We start from the raw sequence: 25,725 nt of genomic DNA on the forward strand, positions 1-25,725 counted from the left end.
TCTGCAAAGCATCAGAACCTCTGTGTGGCTGAGACGTGTGGATTTTGGAAGGTGTATAGATACTGAGAGCAGGGAGGGAAGAATCCCTGTGACATCCTGTTGTGAAGGTGATGCCATAACTTGCTCCCTTCGGTCTCTTCCACATTCTCTTTCCCAACTTCAAGCAAAATTATGTTGGCTGAGAGTGGCTGCTGTGGGCAAGAGGGCTCCTGTTCACAGGCCTCAAGATCCTTCCTTTCCTTGTCCAAAGACTTACTGGTGTTGCTGAACATGGTGGGAGATGTGTGGATATTCATGTATTTTTTGTATTCAGTGAAGATTTGAGTGCTACTTCCTGGCATTTGAAAGATAAAGGGTTAACATAAGAGTCAGCTAATCACAGGGAGGGTGTAGGACTGCTCTTTATCAGTAGCAAAGCATGCAGAACTGATAGGGCAAACTCTTCAGCCCTTATGAAACGTGTGCCAGAGTGCTGCTGTCTGGGAATTTGTAATTACATTATGATTCTGTTGTGGAAAATAAATACCATGATTAATATATTAAATAGGGGTGGTGATACTCTGCCACCTCTCAGGATTGTTAAAATTTAATTATGTTAGAGTTGCTTGTGGCATGAATCATCTGCTTCTGTTCCGTGCCACTCATCTTGCCTAAAGTTCCTGTTTTGATTCTTGTTTATCCCTTTGGTGGTTTTCAACACCAGCTGAAATTATTTACATAAAATCATGCAATATAAAAATGATTTTATAATATGGCAAAATGTTGCACTGTCACAAGGGAAAGATTTCTTCTATGTACTTCTATAAAAAATCTTTTTGAGTAGTCTTTAAATACTTAATAAGTCGACAAAAGAAAACTTTGAAAAGTCTAAATAGATCTATTGTATGAATTCTGTTGCTTAAAAGCACATCTTGAGCTCTGTGAGCTATTCATTAATGTTGCACGTTGGAGAAGTGGATTTCAGAAGCTGAGAATTTTTGTGTATAATTGCAGTTTCTCTTGGCACTCAGGCCTACAGACCTCTAGCATTGCTTGTGGATTCAGTGTCAACCTTTACTGAGAAGCAGTGATATTTAAGTCTGATTTTACAAGAATGGGGAAGTAACGGGGTCAGAGTTCAGCTCAGTGCTCATTTACATTAAACTTCTTCCTGTTTACCACTTTAAGTGTCAGACATCTCTGATGATGGGGCCAAAGTCTGGAAGGTTGAGAAATAAGTCGAGCAGTGCCCGTGTGCCACTGGGCTGTGTGTGTCCTTAACAACTTGTATGGTTTTGTGTTGGGAGTCTGACTTTTTATATTAGGTATTAAGGTATGACCCTTTAAGTAACTAATGCCTTTTAGCCCTTTCCTCCTCCAATGGAGAAATGAGATTACCCCACTAAAAAGGTACTTCATTCTGACCTAGATTAGTAGATGGCCCTTGAAGGAGAGATTCTGGCATCACATCTTTACATTAACATGTTGTGTTCATAGTGGGGAAGTTTGTCTCCTTTTAGCTCTTCTGATGTTTTAGCATGACCTCTGTAGGCAAGACTACTCTCACTTCTGCTTTGTAGCTTGCCTGCTAGTTAAAAGGTTGTGATAAATTAATCCACCCAAACCTGAACTTCACGGCCCACTACCTGAATGGCTGCTTTGTAGTTCCATGACCACAAGTCAAATTGACTGGAAGGACTTGCTGAGGTATCCAAGAGCCATCTAATTCTCTTTGCCCACGTAGAAATAACCTTAGGGTGTAGTGGGGAGGCTCTGGAGTCATGCAGCCTTGCTGACTTTGGGGGAGCCTTGTCTTGCAGCTCTGCATTCCTGTCTTCCATGCATGTACCAGGGTTACATAAAACAGCCTGAGAACTTGTGATGCTTTTAAGTGTAGTACTGCTAAGAGGATGATGACTTAAATTTCCTGATATTTGAAGGATTCTCAATGATAGACTGTCATTTTTTTCAGAAAACAGAATGGATTGTGGTGTCGTGTCTCTTCACTCAATTTGATAGTTGATGACTGTGTGAGACTTAATGTGTTGGTGGACTCTTCACCTTAATCACACTTTGTATCATCACTTGCTTTGTGAATGGCTATGAATTGACCTAAGAACCAATGTAAGAAGTACAAATTAGCTTGTGTTGAGCAAGTTACTGAGCCTGGTCCTTCAATCAGATTGTCTTTTGAATACAGATAAATTGTGCCACTGTTACCAGAATATGGGTTCTGATTGTATTTGATAACTTCCTAGATTTCATACCTATGTCAGTATTTCATAGCTTGGTAATTCATATGCAAGTCTGTGCTTTGAAACGCATCTGCACTTCATACTATGCATAAAAGGGAAGCTTAAGTTGAAGCTTCAAAGTAATGAAGTTTCAAAAGTAATGCAATTTGATGTTTGCTGGCTGTATCAGGTGTCTTTAATACCCTATTTTGTGTTACAGACTGAAGTTCTGAGGCAAAGAAAATGAAAGCTTTGACTGAAAGTGTAAAAATTAGAATGTAAGTTTCAAGCCAGAGAAGAGAATTTAAGAAGGACTGCAAAGGAGAAGTGAAGATATATTTTTCAGACATGGTTCTTTGTTTTACAGAAAGGGCCAATGTAGAGGAAGCCAGTGAATCTCAGTTTTCCTGAGATAACTGAAAATGTACTACAGCAAAAAATATTTAACTCCAGTGTGAGGACACTGCATGAAGGAGCAGAGTAAAGGAAAGTAAGGTGAAGAGATTGGGTCACCTTTTTATGACAATGCTGTGCTAATTTATGATCTGAAGATGATAAATGTGAATTACATGATAAGGTGGTACATTTGGATTAATCCATACTAAGGGTGCAGTTTTTCTCTTAAATGTGGCATTTGTTGTACTCACAAGAAGGAAGCTTACAATTACAGAACAAAATACCTTTAATCCAATTCAGCATCTTCCAGTCTTTGAATTTTTTAGTTGTATGTAAATGAGTGACACTAAAAACATATATGCAACAGTGCTGTATAAGCTGTTTTAATGCTAATGAAGTAATTCTCAGTCATGGGCCTAAAACTGGCTTTTAAGGTAGTAAAACAGATTGAGATTAGCATTTGAAATTCTGATTGCCAATTTTTTCAGCATCTTGCTGTGACTCAGGCTGGTGTCTCAGAATAGTAACAGATGTCGGGAATGGTTAAGATGGGTTTGTTTTTCATGTCTGGCACCAGAATACAATAGCACTTTTAACTTCTGGTGAAGGAAAAAACAAAGTGCTTTTTACAGAGCCCCTTGGTACCAATTAAAAGTTATGTCAGTGGTTAGAGAAGAAGTGATGCTGATGTTTGTCTCAGAGGTGAGTTACTTGGAGTATGTTTTACTCATCAAGTAGTACAGGAGTACTTGGCAGCTCTTACTCAGATTTCATGGTGTGATTTAAAACAGGAGCTATAAGCTATAGACCAGGTCTATAAGTAGAAACAATAGCTCTTATTCAATGGACAGGAAAACAAGGAAGTACTTGTTAAAGCTTGTCAGTGAATTTTTATTTTTATGCACTACTTATCTATGGGTCACAGTGCAGACATCAGCTTCTCTAATTAAGCAGGAAGCACTTAATTTCCCCAGAACTTGCAGTCTCTTCCTTCAAGTGCACAGTTAATATTAGAGACTACAAAAAGCATCAATGATCCCTACTCTCTCTGAAAATAAGCATTTTTTTATTTAACTTGCTTTAATCATTATAATCCCTAATAGGCCACTGAAAGATTTCTGATAAACTGTCTTGATTGAAGTTTAAAGGACTAAACAAAACTGCATATGGCTGAAGTTTACAAGCCAGGCATGCATGAGAGAAATCCTGTTAACCTCACTGAAGTTATTTTGATTTGTTCCAATTACCCATGGGCTTCTAGAAGTTTCTTGCCTTTTTTTGGAGGGCTGGGGGGGATGAGAAAGAAAATGAAATTCAAAATGGAATTTGATGCTAATGTACTCTGTATGGGTGTAAAAATCTGATTTTGTAGAGATCAAGACCATCCAACAGCATAAGAAGTCATTGTAGATTGTGCATTTAATGTGTAACCTACACCAAACTGGGGAGAGACTAGAGGTCATGCTTGATTCTTCAGGTTCTTTAAGTTTTCATTAAAGTGAAATAGATACTTTAATTTTATTTCATACATTCTGGAATTTGCAGTTGCGTAGCTAAAGCAGTGAAACCTGTGAGAAATGTAATGGGAAAATTAATTTTAATTTTCTTGTTGCTTTCCCCTCTTCTTTTAGTTCAGCCCTAGCGTGCCTGGAGTATTTTCTAACACTCAGCACTGTTGTAGTGCTACTACCAAGTGACATTAGTACTGTCAGGCTGTGTGGTGTGGCTGGTGTTCCCTGAATGCACATTGTGAGCAAAAAACCAAAATTTAGCTTTTTGGGTGGTTGTTTCTATCTTCAAATTAAGGTAACAGCTTCTCCCATTTGACTCCTGTAGGCAACATATAAGCTTATCCGTGTGCCAGGCTTAAAGTGAGAGTGAGTACATAAAGGTTATCTGGAAAAGGTGTTTGTAGAGTAAGGTCTGAGAAGTTTCTGTCTTGCCAGAAGAGGAGAGGGTTCACTGAAAGTCCTGCTAGCATGGGATGTGTCTGCAGGAATCTATCATACTGTGTATTAGCTTCTCCTGATGACTCCTGATGCAGACATTCTTAGTGCTGCATCTCCTTTCATCCCTAGGTGATTCAGTTTCCAACAGGAGTAAGTTTTTTTGTGTTGTGAAGGAAAACATTTTTCTAAAAGCATCCACAAAAGGACTTAATGTGAAAAAGCTAGTCAGAGGTAGGCTTAGATGGTAGTTTCCATACAAAAACTTCCTTTCAAGACAACAGGAACAGAAAGTGATGGGCATCAGGCCCTTCGATTTCAGCAGGGCTTGGACTGAGGCCAGACTGCAGTAGAGGAAGTGGGTGAAAGCAGAACTAGGATTAACAAAACATTTGATTTATGCCTCAAAGCAGCAGCTTGCTTTTCCTGCCTGACTCCCTGAAAACAGTGTCTTCCACAAAAGCTGTTTGGAACCACATGCTCCTCTGGAAGTGCTGCCTGTTCTGTAGTGTTTTCTGTATAGCCCTAAATGGCTGGACACCTGTAAGTGGATGGTTTTCAGTCCTGCAAGTCACTGATTCAAGGGGGAAATATAGGATTCCCTCCCCTCCTTAACAGGAGCTTCTGTCCTACAGGCTGATGGCAAATCACAGAATCTTAGGGGTTGGAAGGGACCTTGAAAAATCATTGTAGTCCAACCCCCCTGCCAGAGCAGGATCACCCAGAACACATCACACAGGAACATGTCCCGGGGGGTTTTGAATGTCTCCAGAGAAGGAGACTCCACAACCTCTCTGGGCAGCCTGTCCCAGGGCTCTGTCACTCTCACAGAAAAGAAGTTTTTTCTGATGTTTACATGGAACCTGCTATTTTCCAGTTTGCACCCATTGCCCCTTGTCCTATCATTGGACATCACTGAAAAAAGCCTGGCTCCATCGTCCTGACACTCACCCCTTACATATTTGTAAACATTGATGAGGTCACCCCTCAGTCTCCTCTTCTCCAAGCTCAAGAGACCCAGCTCCCTCAGCCTTTCCTCATCAGGGAGATGTTCCACTCCATCATCTTTGTGGCTCTGCGCTGGACTCTTTCAAGCAGTTCCCTGTCCTTCTGGAATTGAGGGGCCCAGAACTGCACACAAGATTCCAGATGCAGCCTCACCAGGGCAGAATAGAGGGGGAGGAGAACCTCCCTTGACCTACTAACCACACCCTTTCTAATACACCCCAGGATGCCATTGGCCTTCTTGGCTACAAGGGCACATTGCTGGCTCATGGTCATCCTCCTGTCCACCAGGACCCCCAGGTCCCTTTCTCCTACACTGCTCTCCAGCAGGTCAGCCCCCAAGCTGTACTGGTCCATGGGGTTGTTCTTCCCCAAATGCAAGACTCTACACTTGCCCTTGTTGAATTTCATCAAGTTTCTCCCTGCCCGACTCTCCAGCCTGTCCAGGTCTCACTGAATGGCAGCACAGCCTTCTGGTGTGTCAGCCACTCCTCCCAGTTTAGTGTCACCAGCAAACTTGCTGAGGGCACACTCTGTTCTCTCATCCAGGTCATTGATGAAAATATTGAACAGTACTGGTCCCAGTACTGACCCCTGAGGGACTCCACTAGTCACAGACCTCCAACTAGATTCTGTCCCATTGAGCACAACTCTCTGGCTCAAATGGCTTTTGGCAGTGTCTGTGGAGTTCTTCAGAATATATTATGAACAGGGTAGTTCATAAAAATGTTCATAAATGTTCATTAAACATGTTCTTGCCTGATTTTAAGTAGAAAAAAATAAAAAGGAGGTAGAAAATAATTTTGAATAAAAATCAGAGAGCCTCTATTTAGAAGGGGAAAACTGTTGCTTTGCTATGAGAAGAAAAGCACCTGTGGGCCAGCTGAATGCTGTGTGCTAACTGCAGTGATAGAAAGACCCATCACTTATCCATATGCTTCCTAGACCTTTTTCAGCCACTGGAGAACTTTTGTAACAGTTTGTGATGAAATGTGGATATTTCTGCTTTAAAGTAGAGCAATTAGTAGAAAAGCTTTTCACCTGCAGGGAGCCATATATGGTTCCTGAATGCTGCCAGTCTCCCTATCATTCTGTCTACCAGACACAAGGCCCTGCAAGCAGACAGTTGTTCTTCAGTGTTCAGGTATGTTGCAAGCTTAGCAGAGGAGAAGTTGCTAGGTGGTATTTTTGCTGTTGGATGTGGGCTGTATGATTAATTGTTGCTTTGATGCTTTGTTTTCTGAGATTGTCTTCCTCCCTCCCTCTTAGATGCTTATCAGAATTGGTGGCTACTAAATAAATTATCCACAGTGGCATGTGTAAAATCCAGAGCACTGGACCTCACGTAGGTGTGCAGGGCTTTTTAATACAAATAAACTGTCATCCCTGTGCTGAGCTTTTGCCATTTTTCCTATGCTTTGTCTAATTAAAAGAATATCCAGATGGATGACAAGATTGTTTTCTCTTTGCTTTTACTGTGTTGGTCTCTTCTTCCTTGAATCCCCTGTCTTGTGTGGGATTAGCTGTAGAAAATAAAATACAAATAATAGTGGTCACATTAAGGCTGGGAGAAGCACAGAACAAAGCAAATTTCTGTAGCTCTGAAAATCTGGGAAGCTGAAGAATATTTGGTGAAGTAATAAGTTCTAGCTCTTTTTTGAGGGGGAGGCAGGGGTGTGTTAAATATTTAATTTGAACAAATCACAATATTGTCTTGAGTCTGAAATGCTTTCCTTCCTATGTCCTTTTTTTCAAAAAAGAGTAAGGAAATCTTTCAAATGAAAACCATTTTGATCAGGGAAGACCAAACCTCTTTTGTAAAGTATTTTGTTTAAGCAATTAGTCCTTGTCAAAATTTTAGGACACACTCAGCAAAACTGGAATATTCTTGTATTGCTTAATCTGTGGCATGTTGAAGGTTCATGTACTTTTCCTCTCCTCTGAAGTTAATTCTCCAAATGAGATGGCTTTGTAATTAGATATGGAAGGCAGATGGAAAAAATTACTGGCCTTTGCCTGTTAAGGGTCTGAAAGCCCTTTCACCAGGGTAACTGTTTTTGCTGGTGTAGTGCATCTTCTTTGGGCTTATCTCAGCCTCAGGAAATCATGCACTTCAGGTAATAAAGCTTTGATACGTTTGTTCCCTATCCTTGCCCCATCCCTTCTCCTGTGGAAGAATTTCACCAGTAATGCCTTGAATGGAAGTGTCAATGATGTGAACATTGGGTGTGTTTATCACCATAGTAGTTTGTTATAAATGTACAGAGTGGATTGATTCTCAGCACCACAAGCGTCTCCATAGCTTGGAGAAGAGCAGAGTGGCAGGGGAATGCAGAGTGGGGTTAAGGAGCTGTAAAGTGGATCAGAGTGATTCCTGCCATTTCCTGCCTTGGTCACCCATTCTCTTCCTTGTGCTGGAGCTTTGTGACTCTCAAGTCTGGGGCAGAAAATTTTGGGAGGGCCTGTGGGACTCCTCCAGTTGGAAGGACAGTCTGAGGAGTTGAATGGGGAATTGCATCCTCACTGTGACGGGTGGTGGATTTTATGCCTAAGTAGTTAAAGCCTAAATGCATCTATAGTCCTCATCCTGTAACATAATAAGGAAAATCTGGCATTTCAGTTGCAGCACAGAACTACTAATAGTTTGTGGAAGTTGAAACCAATTTGGTTTTGTTCTCAGCAGCTGGTTAGGTTTCAACATAAAAACAACTTTCCATCCTATACTGTTTGGGAACTGTTTGTTTGTAACAAGGGTTGAACTGAGTGCCCTGGTGCTTTCCTTCAGCATATCCTGCAGCTGTTTAAATGTTCTTCAGTCTTTTCCTTTTAAGTGTATGCCCAAATTGTGTGATTCGGGGCAGGAGTAGAGTTCCTGTCTGAGGCTTTCCTTGTCAGTGCTTTTTAATCACTGAAGTGATGAATTAGTGCTAAAAGCAAACTTCCTTAAACACTTGCGACGCACCCAAGAGCAGATGACATGGTTTCAAACGCAGCATAGAAGAAGATTCAGTAAAATACACAAAGCATGACTGTAGTCAAAGACCAGGGTTTTCAAGAGGACACAGTTGCAATGGAAGGGATCCCTCTGGTACAAGGATCTTAAGAGCCTCCATTTGTCTTGGGGACTATGTTTGGCTAAAAACTAATTCCAACCAAATAATTGGTAACAGTTTTGCTAGACCATTGCTCATAGAGTAAAGCTGGAATCAGTTAATAGGCAAAAGCATGTGTACTGTTAGGTCTGTATGTTTGGTTAATTAAAATTAAATCTTGTGTACAAAATCTCTGAATTAGAGTGAAGATTACAATGACAGAGTCCTTTAATTTTTCTTTTATTTACTAGTAGGACTTTCAAGTTAGTTGGTTAATGTAGCCTGATGAGAGGATGTGCAGCTTACATCTCCCAGCTCCTCCACAGAGCATCAAATTGTTTAGTTTGGAGAAGGGGAGGCTGAGGGGAGACATCATTGCTCTCTGCAACTACCTGAAAGGAAGTTTTAGGGAGGTGGGTGTGGGTATTGGCCTTTTCTCCCAAGTGTAATGATAGAACCAGAGGAAATGGGCTGAAGTTGCACCAGGGGAGGTTCAGGTTGGATATTAGGAAGAATTTCGTTACTGAAAGAGTAGCCAGGCACAGGAATGGGCTGCCCAGGGAGGGTGGTGGAGTCACCATTCCTGGAGATATTCAAGAGATGTGTAGATGTGGCACTTTAGGACATGCAGTGGACATGGTGTTTCTTTTCTACGTTAACAGACTCTGTGATCTTAGAGGTCTTTTCCAACTGTGGCAATTCTGTGATTTCAACAGACTTCAGTCTTTGCTGTCTCTTTCTTCCACAAGTATCAGACTAGAAAGCAAGGAAGCACCTCATTCCTTGCATGTAAAATGGAAAGATAAACCAAAGCTAAGCTCAGTTGTTTTTTTTTCCCCCCCTTTTTTGTTTTTGTTTGCACTAAGTTAGTAGGGACAAACTGAAAGAACCCTACCAGCTGACAGTGACATGAAGCCTCAGTCCTAGCAGGCTGTGATGCATAAAGCAACAAAGAATAGTGTCAGGGAGGGAGACTTTTAAAAAAATAAATAAAATTATTTAGCTTTCATGTCTGGTTCTTTGTCTCCCCTGCTGTGAATACATAGTGTGTCAGTGTGTGTGTGTATATATTTAGTGGTACTCTATGGCTGCAATGTATTTAATGAGCTTGAATATTTAATTATATGTAGTAATAATTGGAAAAAAATTGAAGCACTTGAATATATTACTGTACAAAGATGGCAAGGCAGTCCCTGCCTTTATGAACTTGCAACTTAAATGGAGGAAGCAAAGATTTTTAAGAAGAAACAAAAATGATAGGATCAGCTGTAACTGCACTGGAGTCCCACAAGCTGTGAGGAGTAAAACCAGGAATAGACATATATCAGTGAAATCCCAAAGAGACTAGTGCCCACGCTGCTGTTCACGCAGGAGGATATCCTCACGCTATCCTGTATCTTCCTGTCCTCAGGAAATAATTCAGACAGGATAAGCACTGAAAACAACTCCATGAAGGCTTGGAGGGGGAAGCAAAACTCTTAAAATCTCCTGGCTTCTCACTAGTGAAACAACTGACTTGATTTCAAGTGCAGTACCCAAGTTTAGGATAATAAAGTTATAGCTTAGAGGATTGAAATTCAAGGCATGACACAAAAGCTTTCAGACGCTTGAAATATTGCCAGAGCCTCAAAAGCATAAAACCATCAAGTGCTGATTTAGCACCTTGAATGACATTAAATTCTTTCAGTTAGAAGCTACTCTACTCTGAATTACAGCCTTTTTTTTATTAAAGGCTTGGGTTTGCTTTGATAGAATCACAGGATGGCTTGTGGTGGAATGGACCTTTAGAGGTCATCTAGTCCAACCCCCCGCCCCTGCAATGAGCAGGGACATCTTCACCTAGATCAGGTTGCTCGGAGCCCTGTCCAAGCTGACCTTGAATATTTCCAGGGATGGGGCATCTAACACCTCTCTGGGCAGCCTGTGCCAGTGTTTCAACACTTACAGTGTAAAAAATTTCTTCCTCATATCTAGACTGAATCTCCCCTCCTTTAGTTTAAAACCATTAGCCCTTGTGTCCTCTCAAAACATTTCCTGCTAAAATGTCTGTCTTCATCTTTCTTCTAAGCCCCCTTTTAAGTGTTGAGGGGCTGCCATAAGGTCTTCCTGGAGCCTTCTCTGTCCTGTCTGTAGTCACCTTAAGATGATCTTAAGATGCTGCTGAGAAGGAAGTGGGCTTTAGCCTGCATGTCCTGTTTTGTCTTTGTCCTTCACACAGTGCCATAGTTCCTGAGTCCTTCCAGGAGTATATTAAGCAGGCTAACATCTGTAAAATAACATCTGCTCTGTTTTTTGTTTCCTCCTCAGGGGAGATGTGTGGCAAAGTGGCTTATTTTAAGTGGACTTCCAAAACAACAAAAAAGCACATTATAAAAAACACCCTGAGATGAGTAATCTTTGAGAACTCAATGCAGGCACATGATGTATGTGCACATAGAGTAGATTAAGTCAAATAAATGTGCCATGTATTTTGAGTGGAAGGCAGTGAAAGTGGGTTTTGACCCTTCCTTCTATATTCAGTGGCTCAGTCTGCTGAGCTGACGAGCACTTCACTCTATAGAGTTTCTTTGAGCTGAAGGATCAAAGCTGCTGGCTCAAGCCTTCAGTCTGGAGTTCTCATCAGCCTCTTGGGTGCAGCAGCTCATGCTGCCTGCTGCTGGTTTTAACCACACTCTGAGAGTCCTTCTGAGCAGTCGCGGCTGTCGTCTCCGTCTGGAGCTGGCTGCCTCTTGACCAGTCATCTCTTGTGTGTGTGCATGCATCTTCCTGAAGAGCTTTGTGAGTCTTGACTCAAAGGTGTGCAGGAAAATACAAGGCAATTCCTTTTTTTAACCACACAAAGTTCGTGAAGATTTTTGTATGAGGAACTGAAATGTTGTTCTCCTTTTGCCACACAGCTGTAGCTCTCTGAAGTATTCCCATCCTGCTTACCTCAGCTGACAAGTTTCCCTTAAACTTATTCATAAATTATTACTTTTACTATTTATTTTTCCATTTTTATCCTCATTTTTATTATTATCAGAAGGACTGATTTCTGTGTTGAAGAGTGTTGCATGTATGTGATAGCTTCATTTGTAAAATGTTGTTGTATTGCTGCTGCTGACTGTATTCTTATTTTAACCAAATTTGCTAAGTAGTCTTGTTTACAGAAGCTTAAAGTTTTAAGGCTGTGTGAGTGGCTTGAATTAATCCCAAAAGAGGCCTGGTTTTGGAAGGCAACTCCACATGTCATCTGGTCCAACCTCCTCAGAGCAGGGCCAAATTCAACGTTGCATTAGGTTGCTCAGGACCTAGTACTTATAGCTGATATCCTGGTAGTAATAGTAATGATGGAAACTGATTAGAAAAACCTCATCTATGCTCTCTACCATTATTTCTTTTAACCAGCAGTTAAGGTTTTTAAAACGTGCTCCCAACTGTAGCTTTTTGTTTGCTTGATTTGCTGTTGTGGTGTATTCTTGTTATGTCTTGTTGCAAAAGCCATTGCTTTTGTCTTAGGCCTTTTGCATATGTGTGGAAAATAATTTTTTAACCTTTTTTTCTTAAGAGTTCCTTTAAAGAATATATATATATATATATATGGATGATTTGAGTTGTAATGTGTACTTCCCACACTTCGTGGGGTTTACTACTTATTTTCATGCCTGTTCTGTAAAGGATGGTGAAGAAAGCACTTGCTGAAGGAGAGAACCAGCAGCTCCTCTGGGCAGTCCAGCATGTTCCTGCAGTGCAGTTCAGCTACCCGGCAGCTCCATCTGCTGTTCTTGAGCTACAGCTTTCCCTTTGTGTCCCAACCTCTCACCTCACAATTTTGTATTGATTCTTGTGCTTTTCCCTTCTGACTTAGTATATTTTCCAACAGTTTTAACTGTTGTGAGGAGATACTCCTCGGGACACGTCCAAACTCTGTTTTGGTGTTCTGGAGTCAGAATTTCTTAATTTCTTGGCAACAACCAGTGATTGTGACATCTGTTTCTGTCTACTTAACAAACATGTTGTGTGTCTTACCTTTGCAAAGACAAGTTACTACAAGGTATAAAGCACCATCATCTAGCAATAAAGGAGCTACTGCTCTTCAGTTGAGCAATAGGTACTTGAGATTTTTATTATTTTTTTTTTCCTGGAGAAGTCTGGGCATTGTCTTGCTTGAGATCTTAACTGTACCTATGGTTTGTGTTACGAATATGATAAACAGAGGTTACCCAGCTGCTGTGAGGTTATTGAAATTTTACAGATTGAGGGAGGAGTGAGAAGGAAAAACATGTCTGATGGCAATGAGTGAGTCTGCAGCATGGTTCAGAGCCACTTTGATCAATGTGGTTACTAAAACAGGTGAAAAAACCTTTTCACTCACTGGAAAACCATAGGAAATAATAAACCTGAAAGAAAAAATGTTGTTATTTGGGAAAATATATTAATATTTGAATATTACTATCCTAATTTTCTAGTTCCAGTGGAATGGGAACAGCAAGATGGGCTTTAAAGTCGTTCTGCATGATCCTCCATGGAATAAACTCAGCCTGGTGCCAACAGGATGCTTATCCATGAAAATATCCTGATTATTTTTTTTTTTTTTTCCCTCCACTCCGTTTTTAGTCAGCTTCATATGAAGCTGCCTGCACTGAGAAGATATTGGAACATATCTTTGTAGTTCAGGGAAGTTGAATACTGGTCGTGCAGTCTTGTAGTTGACACTGTGGCTTCAGGCAGGAAGGAGGCAGAATCAAGTTTTAAAGCTAAAAGTTTAATTTTAGTGATTCCATAAAAGGCAGACAGGACACATGAGCCCATTTCTTCCTATCTCTGGCTAGGAGCCTAACCAGAAAGGTTAAATAGAAAAAATACTTCTCCCCTTCACAAACAGATCTAGAAAAAAAGATGTATTTGTTGTACTTTGTAATAGTGTTGGAGTTTAATAAACTATAATGTGTTTTTTAGATGTGCCTTATCCTTCTTTTTAATTGTCCCAAGGTCTTATGACCAAGAACTTTTTCAGCTGCTGACCTTGTTCTGCCTTTCTGTATCTAATCACTACATATAATCAATCTTGATTATGCTTGATGTAGCAAATGGAATTAAAATTAATAACTGTGCAAATGGAAAAAGAGCAGGTGAGTTGTCAGTGTAGAGTAAGTCCAGCATATGTTCTCAGCACTTGGATTTAGTGAAAGAGCTCTTAAAAGTGTGCATGAAAATGTCACCATATACTTAAGAGTAAATGATAAAAGGTCCCACTGAGCACACCTGTATAGTATATATAAGTTAGTTTTATTTGGATCTGGAAGCAGTCACAGAAGTTAGATTATTTAGGGCATAGACCTCTCTGTCAAGACTCTGCAGTTGAAAGTCTCATCAGCTGTTCCTGCTGCTCTGCTAGCAGTGTGGGGCAAAACACAGCTGTGTTCCCTTCAGTCCAAGAGTAAGCTTTCCAAGAGTTTGGGAAACTCACTTTGCAGCCAATTTTGTGTCTTGTGTTCCTGTGCTCTCTTTGGCCCAGGTCAAGTGTAAGTCCATGGTGTAAGTGTAAGTCCAGCTGGATCCTGCAGGTCAGGAGTTAGGCTTCCCTGAGCTGCCTGGAGCAATCTGCCTAGCAGTTAAGTCACTGAGTTAGCAGTGAGTGCTTGGACTTGTGTGTGATTTGCTGCTTTTTAATGCTAACTTGCAGATATTCTCAGAACAAGAAATGTGATAGGCTGGTTCCTGGAGCATCTGAGAGATTTGGCAGTTGTTGGTGTCAAGGCAGATGAGTGAGCAGAGATGTTCAAGCCAGCAGATGTCAGGCTGTAACCGCCAGCAAGCAACTATATGAAAGGAAAAGATGATGCTTTGTGCTGACAGAAGTCAAAACTTGAAACCACAGGTCATCTTCAGCTAATGAATAAAAGCATTATTTTGTGAATACATGGTAATCAAGCAGTGTAGCTCTTCTGAGGTTGCTTTTGGTTTGGATTTTTTTTATTATAGTAAAAGCCTGTATGGTTATTCCGGAATAAGATTATGCCCATGCAAGAGGTGAAGTTTTAAAAGCAACTGATAAACTTCCCAGTATGGATAAATGCTTGGGGAAGGGTCAAGGGGAATAGTGCATACAAAGCAGTGTGAATAAAAGCTGAAAAACTGACCTTAGAAATTGAAATTAAATGTCGGGTGAGAGAATAAAGCTAATGCTGTGGTGTTTGTATTAAGTGGTACGTACAGGCTTGCAATGTTTGTAGGGCAGTGGAAAGAATTGGGGAAGGTATGTGAATTGGTGGGAATTGCAAGGAGAGAAGCAGCACTCTGTAAAACTACATGGAAAAATCTGTCAGTAGCACATGAACTACAGAGAATTAGCATTTTCAAAAAACCCGACCACTTTCTAACAAGAATATGTTTAAACTTCCATTTCATGCCAAAACATGGAGAGAAGGAAGAGGTGGGGCTTTTTGTTTGTGGGTTTTTTTGGTTATTGTTTGGGGTTTTTTTTATGTAAGTGATAAGGCTAGTAAGGAGTTTTCCCAAGACCCAAGACATTGCACGACAGTGACTCTCCTTGCTTTGTTCATACAATTTTGTTACATCAGATATTTTTTTTCCCCTCAGTAGATTTGTCTGATTTTTCTAAATATATCTTAAAGTTAAAAGGACTTTAAAAAGGGCATTTTTTTAAATAGCTGAACCTTCACTGTATATACCTGTAAGTTTGGCTGGTGTGCTTTTGAAGCAGAAGAACTTCAATGTATTAGGAATGTAGGAATATAAATTCACTTAGCATTTTTTTTTTTCTTAGTAAAAGTTCTTAGCTTTTTTTTTTTTTGTCTGCAAAGTAATTGTTGGCACTTGTAGTGGACTCCAGGATTAACTTTAGCTTTCTGAACCTGTTTTTGTTCTTACAGATTGATCACTTTGGATTTGATGAAAATCTGACATTCCAGCAGCGGTATCTAGTAGCAGATCAGCACTGGAAGAAGGACAATGGACCAATACTGTTTTATACAGGCAATGAAGGGGATATCACATGGTTCTGCAACAATACGGTGTGGAAAATATTCTTGATTCTTGAATTAGTCCTTTTCTCCAGTAATGGTGTACTGACAAATAAGGAAAAACAAGGAGAAAGTGTCAGAATATCATTTAAAGAGAACTTTGTAGTGGTTGTTATGATTGTTGGAGGAGGAAGAGGAAGCTGAACAGAAGAACAAAAAAATATTGGGGGTTCAGGTTCCTATTTGAAGCCCATAGAAATCAAAGGGGTACACATATATACATATATAGTGAATAAAATTTCTAGGGGAAACACTAAGGTGCCTCAAGCTAAGAATGTAAAATTTTGGACCATGTTACACCTACCCCAGGACTTTAGACTCCCCAAGTAAAATGGGAAGTTCTGATGAGGTTTTTTTCTGTAAGAAGAAAGAAGTGACTGAAAGGAGGGCTGGAAATCAAAGATAGATGATCCTTATTCTCTGATAAGACCTGTGGAAGTTTTTGCCTCCCTGACTGATAAAAATGCAGAACAGTGTATGTGGGCACTTTTCAGCCACTTCAATACAAAGCCCAGTAACGCAGGAGGAGGCATGTGCTGGGCTCAAAGCAACCAAGGACTGCTCAGGCACTTGGTTCTGCCAGCAGATAATCTCTGTCTGCCTGTTTCCTTAACTGGTGGTAACAAGCTGCTGTCAACAAGTAATAACAAGTTGTAGTTGTTTATTAGTTGCAAAAAGGTGTATTGCAATGCTCCAGGTTATTGCTTATTGCCAAACAAAGTTTGTGTTTTCTGTGATGTAGTTCCAACTCAGATGCTTTTTTACTGTAGTGTTCATTTCCTACAGATTTAAGCTCATTCCATAGGAGTTCTGGCAGGATTGCCTGTGTATACGCACTGCTTAATACTTTGTAGCATTAAAATATACATATATGGGTGAATATCTATTTTGTATGGGTTTTTTCTACTTCATTCATACTTTAAAGCCAAAGTGTATTCTGTCTTTAATTGTATATTGATAGTGATATTTTTCTAATGAAAGAATAAAAGTTGGAACACAATAGATTGAAAGTAGAGATTTGAAAATAATCCATTCAACTTATTTAAATGTCTGTTTTCCCCTGACTAGGGTTTTATGTGGGATGTTGCTGAAGAACTTGATGCCATGTTAGTATTTGCTGAGCACAGATATTATGGAGAATCTTTGCCCTTTGGGAATGAATCTTTCAGTGTAAGTGTTGGCTTTTGTCTTCCTTAAATGAGTTCTATACAAACAATTCTGCCTACTGTAGTGCTTACCAGTGCAATGACTGTTAGCCTGAGTAAGATTTACATGTGCTAGGAGTACACAACTATCCTGTTTTTGTTACTGTCAGTTCTAGGATTAAAACCAAATACATCTGGGATTTTCCAGCACTTTGAGGGACAGCTGCAAAGAGTATTTCATTAGTTATCAGGCACAGGTTCAGAACTCGACTGCTGGAAATGACTCCCATGCTGTATATAACCTGCTTTCTTTGTCTCAGGATTCCAAGCATCTGAATTACCTGACATCAGAGCAAGCTCTGGCAGACTTTGCAGTATTGGTTGAGTACTTGAAGACAAACACTGCAGGAGCCCGTTACAGCCCTGTCATAGCTATAGGAGGATCTTATGGAGGAATGCTTGCAGCCTGGTTTCGGATGAAGTACCCCCATGTGGTGGTTGGGTGAGCTGCCTCGAATTTTTCCTAGTGGGAAAAGGAATTAAGTTACCTGAAATTCAGAGGGAGGCACTGTTTGCCTAATGAAGACAACTGTAGGTCAGCATGTACTGGGTGGTTTATATTTTCAAAGCTCACTATTAACTTTGTAAAAACACTTATTATGGACACTGACTTTACACCTAATTTTTTTTAGGGTCACCAGACTTCCTGGTGACTTGAGGCAGGTCTTTAATCTCTTCAGTGTTTTGGTTCCTTTCTGGGAAACATTAGTAATTCCCCTACCTTTGTGTGCTAGAAAGTAAATCTCTGTGGGCAAACTCTTCAGTTGAGTTTGCACAATGCCTAGTGAGAAAGACCTAGGTGCTAGATGAGAATGAAAAATAATAAAACAAGTCTGAATTTCTACTATATGTGTTTACTGATATCGTTGTACTAGGGTCCAAGACTCAAACCTTCAGCAACTTTGCATGCAGGCCTGTGGAACAGTTTTGCAACATGTTGGTTAGTTTACCAAGGACAGAGTGTCTAAGCTGAATTAGAAATGCTTCTTAGGTAGTGGCTGTGGGGAGGGGATTAACCAGAGGAAGGAAGTTAACTTTTCAAGGGTTCAGGATGTGTGTGTTTTTTCCCAAACATAAACTTTTTATGTCCCTTTGCAGAGCTCTGGCAGCCTCTGCCCCAATCTGGCAGTTTGGTGATTTGGTCCCATGTGGTGCTTTCTCCAGCATAGTGACTAATGATTTCAAAATGAGTGGGACAGGCTGCTCAGAGAGCATCCGCAATTCCTGGACAGCCATTACCAGTCTTTCCTCAACAGGTGAGAGACATCACCAGTACTTTTTCAAAGGGTCATAATGTTCAGAATTGTGTTATGACTTCATGAAATCACTACGTTTGTTTATATATATATATATATATATATATGTATGTATGTATGTATCGTGATTGTTTTTAAACTATACTCTTAGTATTGAAAACTGCCAAATATGCTCAGCATTGTTGTTTTTTTTAAATGTCTGTTTTGTTGCATCCCAAGCTTTGTTCACACCTGGTGTGATTCAGGATCCAGGTTCAAACATCCCTAGGGTCACACAGGAGCTGATTCAGATGAGAACCTCAAGGCCTACATTTCTTTCTGACAAAGTAGGCCAGATAGAAAGAAAAAATAGTCTGAAAAAATAGTTTTAATACTGACTGCAATCAGGTACAGAAAATCACTGCAATCCATATGGATTTGGTGCTAGGGACTTGTTGGACTCAGTGGTCTTAAGGGTGTTTTCTAACCTAAATGATTTTATGGTTCTGTATCAGATGAGCTCATTGTGCAGCAAAGCAATACTATGTAAAAAAAAATCTTGCTACTTGAGTTTAATTTCTTAAAGAGAAATCCTGATATGGTGAATTAGCTAATTAAAATCAGGGAGGCTGAACTAAACAAGTGCTAGAACAGATAAAATAATGAAAGGGAAGGCCAGGAAGGTCCCAAGAGATCCATCTGTTAGTAGTCCTTGCACTGTGAGCTAGCTGGTTTGACTTCTTCATTTCATTGGAAACGCCTTGATGTTACTTTCTCTCAAAAAAATGCCAAATGTCCTTGTAAATCTGTCTTTGCTTTTTTTAGTTAATGTTATCTTAGCTGTGACATACCCATGTGCTGAAGTATGCAGATTCTGTTTCCTTTCACTTAGAAGTGCTGACTGAAGTTTGATCTGCTATGCTTGTATGCATGTGTAATAATCTCACCTGATTAGTTACACTAAGTGAAATATGTTTTTCAGCAGCAGCACAACTGATCTATGTGTTAATGGTACAATACATGAAGTGTTTATTTTATTTTTTAATTGAAGATGAAGGTTTACAGTGGCTTTCCAGAACATTTCATTTGTGCAGTCCATTAAAAAATCCTCAGGATGTTGCTGTATTGAAAAACTGGTTGAGTGAAACATGGGTAAACTTGGCTATGGTGAACTATCCCTATGAAGCTGACTTCTTACAGCCTCTGCCAGCTTGGCCTATACAGGTAATTGAGAACTGATGTCTTGTAGAGGTGACCATTTGGTTTCACTATTTCTCTCCTCTCCCAGCTTGCATCTTACTATGTAAAAAACAAATATATTACATTTTTTGGCTAATAAGCGGTAGTTAAATAGAAACAAAATGTGTTGTGTAGAGTTGCCTGCTGGAGGAGGGGAGGCACATTAGTCTGTGCTGTGTGACTGTCTGCAGAGGACAATATGAACACCTTGAAAATTATTTCTGCTTTTTTATCAATCTGACACAACCTAAGAAATGTGCTCATCTCCACCACTGTCCATGCTGTCTCTTTGACTGAAGTATAAACCAAACAGAAAAGGCTGCAGCTCATGTGGGCAGTGCTGGTGTATGGCATCTGAGTTATTTAAGCTGCTTAGATGCTTTTTCTGAAACAGAACTCTAATGTGACTTTGAAGGTGAGAAAGGGGGGGAGAAATTTTGAGTAGCTGTGTGTGTGTGTATGTGTGTATGTATGTATGTATGTATGTTGCTTAATCTGTTCTCTGTTGAGGGCTGCCAGTACTTTCTCAGAATACTGATCTCTACCACACAACCTGAGCTTCAGATACAGGGCTGCCTGCAGCCCAGGGCCCTATCTGCAGTGCATGGTTGCATGAATTAGTGAGCTTTCCAAGCCTCTGATTGCTGAGTTAAGAGCTGATGGTAGAGCCAGATCACCAAACCTGCTTGGAATGACAGAATGTGGAAGGTGTGTTTGGATCTTGTCTATAGGGAGCAATGGAGGGATCAGTGTTCTAGCTTCCACTATGAAAATGAGGGAAAAAGATGATACAGGGGAGGGAAGGATGGTAAGTTCACTCCTTCAAAGATGCACAGTTTGCACTGGCCATGTGAGTTGTCCCTGTGTGCCTACACACCTGTACTTGAACAGGGTTGGAGTTGCAAAGCATCCTGTGCTCCCTGTGGAGAGTAATTCTGGATTTTTCCATTGGACTCAGATTCACAGTTTTTACCCTTCACTGTTCTTGCATTAGTGCCAGCTCTGTGGAGCCAGGAGTAAGGACAAAGCCTTGCCAAGGAGAATATTAGTGCTTTAAACCAGAAGAAGTTTTAAGATGAAAAACTTTGGGGGCAGTAGCTTTTATGTTTTTTGTTTTGCTTTTTCCACTACCTGGCTCCTCAGTTAAGGTTTTGAATTAAACTCCACCTGAGATTGTTCTTAATATTTCACTGGGAAAACAGTTCCTTGTTCCACAGATTCATATTTTCCAAACACAAAGAAGTAAGAATTGTGCAGTGATGCTGTATAGAAGGACTTAAAAATATTAGAACCTTCCTTACATGGATGTTTCCATTTGTATAACAGCAAACTACAAGGACCCCCAGTCTATACCTGGAGCCTTTTTGTTGTATGTTTGCATGTGGTATCTTTCATTACAAAGGAGCTAAATACTCTTTTTTTTTTTTCTCCATTTTAAGGAATGGAGAATGGATTTAAAAGCTTGGTGAATGAAAGGTTGCACTGTTTTTAAAGTTTTAATCAGGAAGTGTAGTTTGTTTCCTTATAGTAGCATGCACTATGCAAATAGAATACTGGGGGTTTTTTTATGATGCTCAACTTGTGTCATTGCATAGATGCCTTCTAGAAGTGGCCTGGTTGTGCTTTAAAAATAAATATATATCCCATCAGGTATCATGTATTAATCTTTATTTCTTGCAGATTTAGACCTCTTCCTTCTTGCTTTGTTGCAGGAAGTCTGCAAGTTCTTGAAGGATCCCAGTCTCCCTGACAAATTGCTGCTGCAGAATGTTTTCCAGGCAGTAAATTTATATTACAATTACTCAGGAGAAGCCTCATGCTTAGACACATCTGAAACTGCAACAAAGAATCTTGGCCAGTTGGGTTGGTACTATCAGGTATGTACTCTGTTTTTTCTAAATTGTAATTGGTGAGGTTTTTTGGGCTAGAGCTGATGAGAATTGTCAGGTCACTTAACTGTCAACATATTACACCAGATATAATTGATATACTGATGACAAATGTAACCATGAAGCAAGTATGATGGTAGTGGGGAGGGCAAGGCACAAAAGCAGCTTTCCCAGAAGGATTAGGACGTGTCTCCATTATTTAGCTAATTGTTGATTTTCAGCTCTTCATATTGACAGAAAATGTACAGCAGCAGCATCTTGGTCTCCTAATCTCCCCATCCCAGCTGTCCACCTCAGTTTCTGCAGGTGAATTTGTCAGGATATGTTGATACCAATTTCTTTCAACTGAGGCTGTTTATTCTGAGGCTCACTGAGACCCCACCTTTCCCATCAACTAGGTAACAAAATCAGAGACCCCTGAGGTAAGGGCTCTGGGGCATTCCACTCTCCCCATCCCATTTACTAACCACATACAACACTTATATACAGTTTCTCTTCTAAGGACCAGGGCAGCTGCTTCCAGAAGCAAGTTGTTAAGAATGGGTGTTGAGGTTGTGACCATCTGCTCTTGGCTACTGCTTCCTGTGTATTTATTCTGGAAAGCTCTAGGAGATGTGCAAGCTTTATAAGTTGTTCTCTGAGAAAGGGGTGAAACACCACATAGGTAACAAAGAACATGGCAGCTGGGCTCATGGAAGAAAAAAACCCATCTACTCTGCAACTTATTCCCTGCCTGCTTTTGCAGGCATGTGGGAAAAGGCAAGTAGGAGCAGACTGAGTTAGTTTAATTGCCATGGTGGAGACTACATTGCTTCCAGGATATAAGTTTTCTTAAGTATCACTGGGGTGTCAGCAAGTAGTTTGTGTGAAAGATCAAATGTTTGCTCAGTATCTACAAAAAGGCCAGAAGGAGAATCTGGGGAACTACAGGCCAGTCAGTCTGATCTTGGTGCCAGGGAATTTTATGGAGCAGATCCTTATACAACACATACAGGATGACCAGGTGATCAGGCCCCCTCAGCATGGATTCATGAAAGGCAGGTCCTCCTTGACAAACCTGATCTTCTGTGACAAGGTGACCAGTTTAGTGGATGAGGGAAAGGCTGTGGATGTTGTCTACCTAGACTTTACTAGTAAAGACTTTGACACTGTTTCCCACAGTATTCTTCTGCAGAAACTGGCTGCAGAAACTTGGACAGATATATATTTTGCTGGGTAAACACTGGCTGGGTGGCTGGGCCCAGAGTTGTGGTGAATGGAATTAAATCCAGTTGGTGGCTGGTCACAAGTGGTGCTCCCCAGGGCTCTGTGTTTGTGCCAGTTCTCCAGTATCTTTGTCAATGATCTGGGCAAGGGGATGGAATGCACCCTCAGTAAGTTTGCAGATGACACCAAGTTGGGAGTAAGTATTCATCTGCCTGAGGGTAGGAATGCTCTGCAGAGGGACCTGAACAGGCTTCATCAGTGGGCCAAAGCCAATTGTATGAGGTCCAACAAGGCCAAGTGCTGAGGCACAACAGGTGACACCCAAGTGCTTGGGTCACAACACGCCCATGCAATGCTACAGGCTTGTGGCAGAGTGGATGGAAAGCTGCCCAGAGGAAAAGCAACTGGGGATGTTGATTGACAGCCAGATGAACATGAGCCAGCAGTGTGCCCAGGTGGCCAAGAAGGCCAATGGCATCCTGGCCTGTATCAGCAATAATGTGGCCAGCAGGAGTAGGGAAGTGATTGTTCCCTAGTACTCAGCTCTGGTGAGGCTGCATCTCAAATTCTGTGTTCAATTTTGGGTCCCTCACTACAAGAGGAACATTGAGGTGCTTGAGTGAGTCCAGAGAAAGGTGGTGAAGCAGGTAAAGGGTCTGGGAGCACAAGTCTTATGAGGAGTAGCTGTGGGAGCTGAGATTGTTTAACCTGGAGCAAAGGAGGCTGAGAGGAGACCTTATTGCCCTCTACAAATACCTGAAGGGAGGTGGGTGTTGGCCTCTTCTCCCAAGTAACAAGTGATAGGACGAGAAGAATGGCCTCAAGTTGTGCCAGAGGAGGTTTAGATTGAATAGTAGAAAAACATTTATTCAGTGAAAGGGCTGTCAGGCAATGGAACAGGCTGCCTGGGGAAGTGGTGGAGTCACCATCCCTGGAGGTATTTAAAAGATGTGTAGATGTGGTGTAGTGGTAGACTTGGCAGAGTTAGGTTTATGGTTGGACTTGCTGTTCTTAAAGGTCCTTTCCAACTTAAATGGTTCTTTTTTACAGTAATTACTGATCAAATGTTGTTTGAGCTTTTTTATTTCAATGCTGCACTAATAGTTACTGGACAGTCCTTTGGGAATACATCTTGTTGCCCTGCTATTTCTTTCAGGCTTGCACTGAGATGGTGATGCCCCTGTGCTCAGATGGTGTCAATGACATGTTTGAACCTCAGAAATGGGACTTCGATGCATTTTCAGAAGAGTGTTACAGGCTGTGGGGAGTGAGGCCTCGTCCCTCCTGGATTCTTTCCATGTATGGAGGGAAAAACATCAGTTCCCACAGCAACATTGTCTTCAGGTGAGCCTTGTTTCAGCGTCCAGAATGGAGTCTTCCACCAGTTTGGGTTGTCAGTGCTGAGAGCCTGCCCTGAGTAGCAAAAGGCTCTGTATCCAGCGCTCCAGCTGAATAAAAGATGCAGATGCTTTGTGTTGCTGTTGAGAGTAAAATGTTCAGTGGTGACCAGTGATAGGACAAGGGGCAATGGATGCAAACTGGAGCATAGGAGGTTCCATGTGGATATCAGGAAGAACTTCTTTCCTGTGAGAGTGACAGAGCACTGGAGCAGGCTGACCAGAGAGGTTGTGGAGTCTCCTTCTCTGGAGACATTCAAACCCCACCTGGACACGTTGCTGTGTGATGTGCTCTGGGTGATCCTGCTCTGGCAGGGGGGTTGGACTAGATGATCTTTCAAGGTCCCTTCCAACCCCTAAGATTCTGTGATTCTGCAGTGGCCAAAGGAGCCAACTTTTCTGTCACTGCCTGTGTGACTCTAAAAGAAGAATCTAGGCTGGGATTCTGCCAAACCTAATTTTCTTCCCATGTGGATTCCTTCTTATCTTGTGGCCAAAGTCCAGGTGTCCCATGCTGGTAAATCTGTCTAGCTTTTATGAAGCCAAAGCACTGTCACTTCCACATAAAAGGAAAGTCTACACAAGCCCTAGCTGTGATGCAGGATCCTGGTCACTAGAACTGTTGCTCGGGGTGATAGCCTTGTAGAGAGGCTGGTTTGATGTTCCTTTTCTCTTTGATAGAGAAAAGAGAGGGAAGTGACTTGGGGAGTTTTCCTATCACTGTCAATTGCTCTTTTCTTTTAGTGGTAATTAGAAAAGTTTCAACAAACTTGTGTAAGCTTCAAGCACAAAGAGAAGTTTCCATTCTAGCAGGGCATACCAGTAATGCAACAGAAGTTTCTCTGAAACATCTCTTTATGTGGGCAAAAATTGAAAGTAATTTATCAGTCTACTGCAAAAACTAGAGCAAGCTGCTTGCTCTCTACTCAGCCTTCTCTTTCCTTGTATTTAAGGTTAAACTCTGCTTTCTTTAAAGGGAGGTTTATGTAGCTGTATTTCTACTGTGATGTGACATAAATTTTGACTAGTAAGTACTGGCTGTTCATTAGGTTATTGCATGTTAGGGAGGCATTTAATAAACATTCCTAAGCTTATGCCCTGAGGAATCCTGCCATGCTGTACTGATTGCCTGTTGTTGGCTCCTACTGGATACATTTCTCTGTGCTCTGGTTCAAATTGTCCAAGGCCTTTTCAAAAACACACTTATTTAAACAAAATCAGAATTAGTTCATTTGACTTGGTAAATAGCTGTGTATTTTAAAAGTGAAAAGTTGAATTGGGGATTTTTCTCTGGATTTCAGCAGTTAGTGTTGGTCTGTTTGGCTCAAAAGGCCTGCTGCTTTCTTGTTTGCCTCTTACAGTTTCTGTCCCAGCAGGAAATCTGCTCTAGAGTGAGAATTTCCAGCCTTTTTTTGGAAAACTTTTAAATAAAAAAAGTGTTGTTGGTTTAACTTAATTTCTGCAGAGTGTTGCTTATTTCCAAGACTTCACAGCTCTGTACAGTAGAAATCTGCTTTGTAAATGACAGACAAGCAAAGACATCTGAGTGTTTGAGAATTTATGCCAGCTGAAGGAGCTTGAAATGGGAGAAGCTTGAAAGCAACCAAATGAATGATGTAGTGCTGGACACACAAAGCTAGGGATCTCAAGCTGGGTTGTTTCTCTTCAAACAAATACATTGTCAACACTGTACATTTTATGTAAGAGCCTTTTATCCTTGAACACTGCAGAGTGCTTTACAAAAAATATCCCTGTGTTTACCAGAAAAGTGGCTCCCTGTGGGGTAAAAATCACTGTTTCAAGTGTCAGGCAACTTGCACAACAGTTTAGTGCAAGAAGGAAAGAATACTCCATCTAAACAACCACTGTAGGGTGGA

The 25,725-nt window shown here is 40.9% G+C and overlaps 1 protein-coding gene across 1 annotated transcript in view; it reads left to right on the forward strand.

The window, feature by feature from the left end:
• PRCP (prolylcarboxypeptidase) overlaps positions 1-25,725 on the forward strand; it is a 33,283-nt gene that overhangs the window by 1,683 nt on the left and 5,875 nt on the right. The window contains exons 2-8 of the mRNA XM_051620866.1: positions 15,528-15,668; positions 16,746-16,847; positions 17,143-17,324; positions 17,981-18,138; positions 19,169-19,341; positions 21,069-21,233; positions 23,608-23,795. Of these exons, the coding sequence (XP_051476826.1) occupies positions 15,528-15,668; positions 16,746-16,847; positions 17,143-17,324; positions 17,981-18,138; positions 19,169-19,341; positions 21,069-21,233; positions 23,608-23,795 (1,109 nt within the window). The remainder of the gene's footprint in view (positions 1-15,527; positions 15,669-16,745; positions 16,848-17,142; positions 17,325-17,980; positions 18,139-19,168; positions 19,342-21,068; positions 21,234-23,607; positions 23,796-25,725) is intronic.

The sequence above is a fragment of the Apus apus genome, chromosome 1 (assembly GCF_020740795.1).
Source record: "Apus apus isolate bApuApu2 chromosome 1, bApuApu2.pri.cur, whole genome shotgun sequence".
In the NCBI taxonomy this organism is placed as follows: Eukaryota; Metazoa; Chordata; class Aves; order Apodiformes; family Apodidae; genus Apus; species Apus apus.